The following is an 11,723-nucleotide window of genomic DNA, read 5'->3' on the forward strand; positions in this document are numbered from 1 at the left end:
AGGGGAGGAGGGGGTCTGTAACTATTGACGCATACATATGAAAATGGAAACGTGTACAGTTACCCTATTCTGAGTTCTTTTAACCATGTTAAAAGGTGAGTTTTTCATGATTTTTAAATTTGTTTTGAAAGCAGGTATTTTGAATGGCTCTATCACTGTGATCATCACTTTTTAACCATTTAATCATATTAATCCATAAAGCAAATGTTGTAGTTAAAATGTACTAAATTTTGATTTCTAATACCAATCAGGAGCTCACGTAAAGTTTTCTAAAGCTGTGAAACTTCCATACTTTTAACAAAGTTATATCAAAACCTACTGAAATTCTTTTATTTAGAAGATTTTAAAACATATTACAAAATACTTCAGTCATGGAAACTATTGGTGAGAAATTCCAACTTTTATTTTTTTGGCAATAAAATCATGATACTGAAGCATATTTTGCATTACTTTTCAAATGATATCTCTATGAAATGTAGGACAATTGTGTGACATTAATACATAATATTTAACCACTTAGTTTTTCATATGAATTATAACCAAAATATTAGTATACTAATTTACAATTTGTAAGTGTCTACATATACTGTGGAAAGCATGAAAGTTTACCATCTAAGTCTAATCATGAAGATGCTTTACCACTTCAGAAAATAATACTTAGCATAAAATTAATGATTTAATCATAAAACGTGGAGAGTCAATGATTAATACTGAAAATAATCTTTTACTTAATTTTTTGCCCTTATAGTCACTTCTACCTTTTGCCAATTGCACAGTTTGAGTAAAAGCCCTTAGAGGGTAATGAGGGAGCAAGGCAAAGTTTACTGAACTGGTACTTTGCTAAAACTCTCCCAAGAGCACCTTGTCTTCCTTCAGAAAGAAGCCAAATTCTTCAAGACCATTCCAAGAATTAGCTCTAGTTTGCTGCCTACTAAAAAGATTGAACTGTTTACGAATTTTAATGAGTTGCAAAACTGCCAGGAAATTATTACAATGGTTGCAACCAAAGAATGGACAGCATTTTACAGAAAAATTTGGCAGTTAGATTTACACTTGAGAATGGCAGATCTTAAGTCTGATTATTCCCAGTGCTGAAGACACTTAATTTTAACTGAAATATAAATTCTACAATGAGCTAATAAAAAAAGCCATTTTATACTCAGAAAAATAGTCAAAGTCCTTGGGCTTACTCATTTATTTGCCCTAAACTTATAACTGCAATGTTGGAAGAAATTTAAGAGTTTAATCCATCCATTAGCTCTTGCTCCAAACTATAGTTAACAGCGGTGGAGTATACTGCAGCATTCCAGGATAGATCAAATCAGTTGTTATCAATACAGAACTATTTCGCTTGACAGCTACCTAACTTTTTAGTAGTTATCAAAGTTAGAACTTTACTTTTTTAAAATTTAGAGCCCTATCTTAGCCTCTATAGTAAAATGAATAAATTTTAAATGTCTAATCTCTTTTCCATTGAGTCGTTCAACAAATATCCCCTGAGGATCCATCATAGCCTCTAAGGACACAAAGATAATATTTCTAGAAACACATCAATAAAAAAATCACAATTATGTACTGTTCAGTTTTCTTTTACAAATATTTATTAAAAGGCTATTATTTTTGAGTTATTTGTTGCATGTTGCATTATATGTAGGGAATAAAAATGACTACTAGTAAAGGGTTGGTTCCTGCCCTAATGCAGTTTGAAAACCAGAGGGGAAGTCAACAGGCCATTATAACAGAAAATGCTAAGTACTATCACATTGTAGGGCCTTCTAACATAGATTTGCAATTCCAATGGTTTCCAGAATTGAAACAGATACAAAATTACTCAAGAAACAAAAATCTCTGTAATTTTTTAAAACTCCATATTAGATGCGTTCCCATATATATATGAATATAAGTAAATATAGACCAGTTGTTTTAACAGTAATTTCAGCTTGAAAATGAGCTTGAAATGTACCAACTCTTTAGGGTGAATGTAATAATTATGTAATGCAAACATATACTAATAAAAATGTTTTAAAAAGAAAAAAATATACAACACGTTTAGAGCTCTGAAGCCAGGTAACCTGATAATGTTTTAGAGCAGATAGCTAAAATAAACATAGCACTGTTCTGATTTGTGTTTCTAGAACCCAGTAAAATTCTTTCTAAATTTTCTGGCATTATTTGTGAAATGTACAGAAAGTGTCATTTTTCTTCCAAGAACCTAGGAAGTTCTGTGTACATTAAATGCTGAAGATATAGAGGGAGAAATACAAACTTAAGATATACTATCAAATCATTCCATTATAACAAGTGTGAAACCAAAGGTACCTGAACAGTGCTGTGAGAACCAAGGTAATGGATTTTCCTCCACTAATGGGCTTTCATCACTCAATGTCCTGAGTGAAGAATTTATCAAGTCCAGGGGGAAGATGGAATAAAGTATTTTGTAGGTATTTGGGAGGTATCTAAAATAGCAGACCATGCCGGGCACGATGGCGCACGCCTATAATCCCAGCACTTGGGAGGCAGAGGCAGGAGGATCGCTGCGAGTTCAAGGCTAGCCTGGGTGACACAGTGAGTTCAGGGCCAGCATGAACTACAAAGTGAGACCCTGTCTCAAAAAATAAATAAATAAAAAAGTAAAATAAAATAGTAGACCAGACCCTCTCATATGGTAGACAACTGTCATCCTTGCTGACAAACTACACAATCTAGAGAAAAATTCTTCAATTCAAGCAAAGATGCAGGACAAAAGTCCTCCCAGATATGTGAGGTGTAACCCACATCTGAGGTCTACCAAATCAGCTCTAAATGAAGTTAAAAGGAAATGAGACTATTGTTGAGGAGGAAAGAGCTAAACTTTATAGCAATCAGTATGAACAATAGTATAATTAAGAAAAGTCAATTTGGCAAGATAGTTAATGTGTATTTAGTTTGAGGTTTCAAAGCTTTCTTTCCAATTCTGACACTATAAAGGCAAAGAGAAAGTAAGTTTTTGTCCTGAACATATTTTAGTGGAGAATGTGAGTAGCCTAATTGGCAAAGAAATCTAAACTTCAAAAGAAATTCCTTTAACACCTTAAGACAATACATATTCTTTCATAATGCTTACATACTGGAATTCACCAGAAAATCTACCTAAATGTGTCTTCGTATCATTTACATAATTCTTTTGTGAAATGGCTTCTTTTACTTGTTATCTCAGGGAAGTCCTTGTGCTTGAGAGACTAGCTCTAGCAAGTTAGAAGTTGTATGAGCTTACGCACTGTAAGACTAATTTTCTTTATCTGTACAATGGAATTACTAGTATTCACTTTACAGGCTTTTAAATTCATAGTATGTTATGCTTTTGGCACAAGATTGGCTCCTAATACAAAAAGCAGGGTGGAGGGAGCAGGGTGGAAGATATTAACCATACCACCTCTCTAGCCAGAGACCTATCATTTATAGCTATGGGTGTATAGGTCTGAAGAAAGATCTTTAGATGCCTCCCTTATCCAAGACAGCCTCTTTCTAGTTTCTGTAAACATGTCTACCACATGATCATCTTCCCTCCAGTATCTTATAGGTGTGCATCTCAAATTCCCAAAACCTTATTTTCTTCTTACATTAGGCTCTTGAGTTGGTTCCTCAAAATAAGTAGAAAAAGCACTCAGGGAGAAGCAACTTAACTCTAAAATCTGTTCTGTGAATAATCAAAGGGAACACATTTCAAATCTTGATCAGTCTGGAAAAAGTCATTTCAATAGAAGAATATTCAACCAAATCAACAGCAAAATAACACTTAACATGTTGCATATTATTCTTTTATTAAAAAGCTTCATAGTGAAGCCACCTGAGACTTCATTTCTTCCAGATACGTTTTTCCTTTTTCCTGTGCAGTTTCTGGTTGTTCACATTCCATAATGGTGGTTAGTGCTTTCCAAGGAAACGTTCAGGAGGCAGCTGCCTTGGAGGTAGGTCACCAGGACTCCTCTGTATTTTAAAAAAAGACTCCAAAGAAAGGCTCCAAAATGGGTGCAGCTGCACAGGCCTTGCTAGCTGCTAGAGGTAGGTCCACTGCTGTATGCTGCTCTGCTTTTTAGGCCCAAAGTCTGTTCTTGGCTGTGGTTTTTAAAAAGCCCCTCAACAGATGCTCTACTTAATAACTATAAGACAACAAAAACTAGAATTACAAGCCAACAAGATCACACTGTTTCTTAATAATACTTTATTATGTTAACTTGTTAAGTTAAAAAAAAATACCAATACTGATATTTGAAACTCTGGTATTTTTTAATGTTATTTAAGACATTCACAAAAAGCTGCCATTCTCCAGCTCAGTACTTACGCAACAGGTATTATGCATGCAGCCAACATGCTTAAAAGCACATGCATCTAAAAAGAGTTGCCACTCTGAAACCTAATACAATTTGGCCCTGCAGTTAAGAAGCAGGCTAAATTCTAGCAACTTACATAGATACCACATATCACCGAACTATTTCTAAACGTAGGCTTAGTGTTGTTGGTTGGATACATAAGTTGGATACATAGGTTATTTAGCCATTTACAGAATAATACCAGAGCTTATCTTTTCTACTGGTGGGGGTATGTGTCCCTAAGTAGGCAAAAGGGACAGAATTTCATAACTGTATTCTGAGGGCACCTCCTACTTTGTAGGAAAAAAAAAATCAATCTGTTTTTGGGAAAGTTTCCTATTCTACCTTTCTCTTAAACTACCACCGTGCAACACATTAAAAATCCTGAAATAAGGCTAGGCGTGGTAGCTCACGCCTGTAATCCCAGCACTTGGGAGGCTGAGGCAGGAGGATCGCTGTGAGTTCAAAACCAGCCTGGGCTACATAGTGAGTTCCAGGTCAGTCTCAATTACACAGTGAGACCCTGTCTCAAAAAAAAAAAAATCCTGAAATAAAGACAATGGACACATTCTATACTGACAGAATTAAGAAAAAACAGCTTATTAGTTTCAGCTTTGTGCTCACTTTGATCTGTTATTGGTGGCTGTCTGCAATAATCTTTACAGCTTAACAAGAGAATGTAACACAACTGATGAAAAATTTCTACTTGACAGAAGTGTAGGCCACTACTAGTTCCTTATAACTTTTTTAAAATGCTGACATTAGGTAAGGATGTAGTACTTTCAACACTGGTTCCCAGCTCCCTTTCCATTCTCAGTTTTAGTATTTAAGATACAAGAAAAAGAAGAGAGGAAAGGGGAAAAGAAAATTATTTTAAAACATGACAAAGGGTAAATCTCTGTCAGCTTTATTTTCTAACCATCCATTTTTTTCAATCAAAATCTGAGACGCCTATATTTATGTGGCGAGCATGAGCTGTGATTTAAATACCTATCTTGAAAATGTGAAGAAAATGTAGAGTGAAAGAGATCCTTGTCTTTCCAGTCAATATTCTATGTTCTTAAAAGAAGGCAGTTTTAAAAGACTAGTGACGTTACGTTTCCAAGGGAAGAGTGACTTCTTGGAAACAGCCTCATCTCTCCTGAAAGAGACGCCCAAAGCACCACGGTCTCACACGGTTCTTCCTTTAGCGTGTTTCTAAAAAGGCAACCTGAGGCAGCACAGTTACTTCAAGAATGTGTGTTGAATTTGAGCCAACCTTTTCTTAATTGGGACTTTACCTTTTTGAGTTCATGTCTACTCAGATTACAAGTATTATTCTTTGGACCAGATGTGTGCAAACACAACACAAAAATGGAAAACATGATAAATAATGCAGGCATATTGGAAGTAGCTGAGAAGCAAGCTTAAGCAAAAAGTACATAAGAATAACCTCTGCAGTCACCTTCCAAGTGAATAAATAGACATTGATGTGCACAAGCCAAGAGGAAAAGGGAGAAGCTGGCTTTTAATAAGGAAGTTAAAAATATTTCATTGGAGCTCACCCAGTTTGTTCCTCAGATGTGGTAAATCATACATCCCCACAGATCCCAGCTGCATGAACAACTGACTGATAAAATCAGTGACATCCTACGAAGAGTTTATATTGGTAAACTGTTATGTTGAAAATAAACATTATCAGGAAAACAAAATTGGCATGCATTAAATGCTAATGTTCTGATAACTTTCCCTCAATTAAAACACTAAAGGCTAAATTTCTGAGCTTGATATGCTGACTTTTGTACACCTACATCAAAAATAATTCTGAGCCAGGCGTGGTGGTGCACTCCTGTAATCCCAGCACTCAGGAGGCTGAGGGAGGAGGATTGCTGTGAGTTCGAGACCAGCCTGGGCTACATAGTGAGTTCCAGGTCAGTCTCAACAACATAGTGAGACCCTGTCTCAAAAAAACAAAACAAAACAAAGTAATTCTGTAATTGTCATATCTTAAAAGGAACTGCAAAAGGCACAGCGAAAAATAGGAGCAGGATTGCTAAATCCTTCATTTTGGAAACATGATTAACATTACTGGTTGTTACAAACTTAAAACTGACAAGCTACTAGCTCATAAAATGGGCAATTAAATCCTCTGATAAAGTTTCTCAAAATGTTGAGTTTAAGTGGCAACCTACTTTAGAAACACCGATGGTAGTATTGTTCTTTAGTTTATAATTCTATTAATATTGAAGGGCATGAAAGGAGAGCCCAATTAGAAAGCATTTAGATGGACTCACTATCATCTAATAAATTTTTAGCTATAACAAGTCTAATTTCCCTTCTCTATTTTTTCCAGCCTTTCAGCAATTTTACGTTAACCTTCAAAATAAAAGTCAGTTCTTTCTCTACTGCTTTGTAGTTCACTCCGTTTCTTTTACCGCCTCAGAAAAAGTGAAATGAGAAAACAGTCAAGAAGTAAAAGGCCTATTCAACTGGAGGGCATTCTTCAGAGCTTAGTTTGTCACATGACTTCCTTACTCTAGGCAATTTAGGAGGCTGTACAGACCAGCTCTGCGCATGCTTATCATTAAAAAAAAAAAATGAACCAAGTATATAAAAGCATAAAGGAAAGGAAAAAATCACTGAGTCACTTATCACACCAAGTCAGACATCATTATTTTTATATTCTTCTTGGTTTTGTTGCATTGTGCTTCTATATGGGAGATTGGTTGCTTTTAATACGCAGATGCTTTAAAGAGATGTAAGTTTGCCAGGGTGCTAAGTATAACTAAATGGCAAATACTATTGAAATCTGGTAGTCTCAGAAACTGGCCTTCAGATAATATGATCATTAATTTTGGCCGCACAATCTTTTAAAAGAAAGCCTCTGAGAAGTTTCCTTTGGCTATAGGAATAATTACCCTCTATTGTTTTATATAGCGTTGTTCCAAATGCTTAGGAACCTGCCTGGATGGGCCCTAAATGCATGTAAATGTGTAATCTCTATAAAGTGTTCAGATAACATAACACATGGAAAAGTTGAATTAAAAAAAAGAGTGTTTTATTCCAGCCCAACTCTATGCACAAACATTCCATGTTAAGATTTATTTCCTTCTAAGTTTTATCTTGCTTGAAATCACATGCAAAAAAACAAAAAAAGACAGATTATCTCCATTCCACCCTTAATTTTTCAAGCAGTTAAAATTGAAAAACTTTAGGAATCTCAAATCAGGAAAAATGTTCTTCTTTTAGCTGAGGCCTAAATAAGAAGTAGTGAGCAAATCAAGTCCCTAGGAATAGGACAGGTTTCATAACGGATTCAACACAGAAGTGAGGAGAATGGTGAGGCAGCAGCAACTGCCTGCTGGGTGGCAGGATACGCAAAGGGAACAGAAGGTATAGCAGGAGTTCTAAAAGAAGACCCTACAAAAACTACCTATTATTCCACAGACTCCGGCAGGGACAACACGAGCAGCGCACATCTGAAGAAGGTAGAGGAAGCCAGTGGTATGATCTGGTATGAGTCAATAGAGAGATCTGGAAACCCCGCTCATTTGTGGAGTAACAATATACAGAGTAAGGATAGCAAGTGTACACCCTAAAACTTTCAGATACTTTTGTAATGGCTTGGGTTGAGCAGATCCAGTTTGCATAAGACACAGAGAAATGAAACAGCAAATATAATCTAACTTTTCATAATTCCTTATTTAAAAAAATAAAGGCATTCTCTAAGTCTGGAAAAAAATTCTCCTGTGCTTTACTCATTAAAAAAGACTTACTTGTCTTGAGGCACACATCCCCCCGACTATGGTTTCCCAGGTCACTGTAGGAAACACAAGCTTTTTGTTAACAAATGTCGCAAAAAATGCTTGACTTTCCTAAAGTCAACATGACCTTATGGTTTTCTCAAATTTTTAAATCTTTACAGTTGTCATTCTTGCAGTAATCGTATTTGGTAAAATCATATATTACTTTGAAAAATGTTTATCTGGACTTATGTTAAAAGATATGTTAAAAAACAATTATCTTATGTCTATTCTACTCTGGTTGTCAAAATTATAATCCTTATTACATGGTCTAACTACTGACCAGAATGGTTGATTATTTTCTGCAAGAAAAACACAAACAAAAACAAAACATAACAAACAAACAAAAAACATGGCCCTGATAATAGTGGTTCTGTCAAATGTTAACTTTATAAATATCGAGCAAAATCAGCTGGGTAGGAATGCTCTTCCAATGTTATTCCTAGTGAAGAAAACTAGTCCCATGCCATCCAGAAGCTCACGTTTAGACATGGTTCCGATGTACCTGCCAAATCACTGGCTGTTTATTTGCATATACTTATGGGTGAGAACACTTTTAACTTCATTTGGCTTTAAAAATTGGCTTCCTTTTGACCTAATGTGTCTTATGTTCCAAGGCTACTACAAAAGACTCCCAAGTCTTCCAACACTGATCTGAAAAGAAATACAAAGAAGAACTCCAGTTCTTCATTCAGCCATCAGATATTCCATGTCCCTGATGAAAAATATGATGAAAACTGCCCTTGTCTACTTCTAATTTTTATCTCTGGTAATTAAATAATGATTTTCGCAGTTTCTGCACCAGTTGCTCCAATTCTACAGTACTGTAGAGTGAGAAGTCTTCTAACACAAGTGGATAAATTACTTATCTATTTATGTGCTAGTATCTTCCTTCTTATTAATTTTTTCAACTGATTTCTGAATTGCTTTCTACATCATCTATTTTTATTTTTTAATAAATATTAACTAAGTACCTAGTGGGTGGCCAAAAAAAGAGACAGAAGAAAAGGAAGGAAAAGACAGTGATGACAAAGACCATAAATTATGCATAGGGTTATGGTATATCATAAAAATTGAATTTTTTTTCCCATGGTTCTAGAGAGTAAATCTGGGGAGCAATGAGCTCCCAGGTCCAGCCCTTTTTTTTTTCTGAAACAGAGTCTCACTGCCTTGCTCAGGCTGGTCTTGAACTTGTGATCCTCCTGCCTCAGGCTCCCATAAGTGCTCACCACCAGACCAAGAAGTTAGGTGTCTATTGCTGCTTTGTCTTTTGTCATCCTTAACAGATTCATTCTCCACTTTCCCACGAGTACTTATTATAAATAGCCAACTCTTACCAGATGTTCCAAAGTCTGTAAACTCTGCCCCATGAAAATATGCTTTTATTTATACTCTGTGAGTATAATGAGAAACAGCCAGTTTTGGACTTGTAAATTCAAAGTACTTGAACCATTTAATACTTAGCTTACAGGAAAAGTTCCAATTCTGTCAGAACATATGGGAAAGACTACACGCTGTACTGCACTCTTTTAGGCCAGAGAGTGTCTGCAACTTGAAACGGTATGCTTGAATATAAAAATGGACAACTATCTTTCCTACTCAAAAAAGACAAAACACTAGCTGGACCACCTGGGCTAGCTTTTACTTCAATCAGCCCAATGAATAGAGTAAGTCCTATGTTTTGCATTTCTCTGCTATTTAGTCATCTAAATTACTCATATTTATCTAGTACTTTGTACTACTTTCAATGAGTCATTCAGGTCAATTTCTCAGCACCAACAAGCAATAAGAAAGGTAGCAGATAATCTCAGAGCACAAAATTTATAACCTCCTTATGTTTCCTACAGACTCAATAGAAGGCCAAGTGAGTGAGGTAACATTTAGAAATAAATGTGTAGAACTAAAGTTAAGAATTCTGTCATACTTACAAAATGCAAATACAATGGATTGGACATATTCAAACAAAGAATAGGTTTCTTTTTTAAACCTAAGATTATAATCTTAAATAAAGAGAAAACATAACACTAACTTCTCTTGGAAAAAGTGGTATCAAGTCTGGTAACACTCTTGATCTAAGATTAAAATTCCAAACACTTCTGATCAGAAGAGATTTCAGACATTAGATCAAATCAATGGAAACTTAAACTAACCTTAAAGAAGGCAAACCATTTGTAGTCATTCAACACAATCTCGAAGCCTTGGTTATAAATGATGGTGAAATATCCAGAATTGCCAAAGTTATCATAGGCTGTATCCATCTTCTTCAGGTGCACCACAACTTTTTTTTCTGGTGATTCTAAAGAGAAAATGTATAAATAACAAAGGAAAGTTAGTTGAACTTCAGTGGTGGTAGTGACCTCTTCCATAATTTCTAGCATTTGATTAAGCAGCTTTTCTTTCATGCTAATCCAGTTTGGGCTCTCAGTCTGGCTTATGAAGAAATCAGTCTTCATCTTGTAGCATGCCTCTGTAGTCCTAAGAAATGGCATGTAGTCTGGGGGGAAAAAAAATCCACTCGAGAAATAAGGAATGTAGGGCCACTGAGTGGTTTGGGCTCCTGCCTCTCAAGCGCAAAGAACTGAGTTCAAACCCTGGTGCCCCCCCCCAAAGAAATAAGGAATGTGTGATGCTCAAAATTACAAGGAGAAAAAGAAGAAAACAAAGTGATGGTCAAAAAGTAAAAAAATAAAAGCTATGACAAGTAGGTAAAACGAACTACCACCCATGAAACTCATGAGGACAATGTGTGAAGCCCAGAAGACAGGAAATGATCAATTCTGAGAAGAAACAAGGTATCTTTTTATTTCAACAGCTCTAACATGAGAACCTCTGAACATGAAACCTTCACACTCATCAAACTTAAAGTTTCTATCCCATAAAGCTAATCTGTGCTGACAGCAATTGTATGTCCAACTTTCAGAGACGAGGGCTCAGATCTGTGTGTATCTTTAATTACTGGATTAAGGTCAAAGGTAGGTTTACAGGCAGGGGCTGCCTGCAAGGGTTTCAGATGTGTCCCTCCAGAGATGTCCACCCTTTGGATAGTCCTTCCTTGTTCCAGATTAATATTCTAAATGGAAACTGCCTGTGACAGGCCAGTGCAAATCCTGATTCCCCTTCTGCCCAACTCTGCTCAATTTATAAGCAGCAATGGTATACAATACCCAAGATTAGGAAAAGCCACAGTCATCTGGAGTTAAACAGTTTTTTAATAAAAGATTACTTGACAACTGCCCTGATGATGAGAACAATTACAGCTCAGAGCTTTGCTCACTCTGCAGCTCACTCTGCAGGCGGCAAGGCTTTGGGCAGACCCAGTCTTCTGACCCCAGCTTGTTTTGTTCACCCTCTTCACTGGCTTCGTTGTCCCAGGATCAGCCAAGCTCCTAAGGGCCCGCCTGTGTTCGCACGCTAGATACTTGACAGCCTTCCCTGAGCCGCCTGGCTCAGGGCACTTGTAAGTGTACTTACCGGATAAAAGTTTAAAAAGAAAAAAGTTTTTATACTGCTTACAATATACGAAACACGGCAGAGGGAGGGGTAGAAGAAATTTTGTAGGCCTAGTATCAAACATCATTACACGTCCAAAGAA

The 11,723-nt window shown here is 36.2% G+C and overlaps 1 protein-coding gene and 1 long non-coding RNA gene across 2 annotated transcripts in view; both read right to left on the reverse strand.

Moving 5' to 3' along the window:
* Ctsc (cathepsin C) overlaps positions 1-10,422 on the reverse strand; it is a 32,203-nt gene extending 21,781 nt beyond the window's left edge. Inside the window, exon 1 of the mRNA XM_010633782.2 lies at positions 10,282-10,422. Within this exon, the coding sequence (XP_010632084.2) occupies positions 10,282-10,389 (108 nt within the window). The 5' untranslated portion in view covers positions 10,390-10,422. The remainder of the gene's footprint in view (positions 1-10,281) is intronic.
* Positions 3,788-8,302, reverse strand: LOC117286329. The gene is made up of 3 exons (XR_004517454.1): positions 8,105-8,302; positions 5,894-5,978; positions 3,788-4,139 (listed from the first exon to the last, which is right to left on the reverse strand). It is a non-coding gene; the product is annotated as an uncharacterized LOC117286329 (long non-coding RNA).
* Positions 10,423-11,723: the final 1,301 nt, after the last annotated feature.

This window comes from Fukomys damarensis, unplaced genomic scaffold, assembly GCF_012274545.1.
Source record: "Fukomys damarensis isolate Sample0158 unplaced genomic scaffold, DMR_v1.0_HiC HiC_scaffold_16, whole genome shotgun sequence".
Taxonomy (NCBI): domain Eukaryota; kingdom Metazoa; phylum Chordata; class Mammalia; order Rodentia; family Bathyergidae; genus Fukomys; species Fukomys damarensis.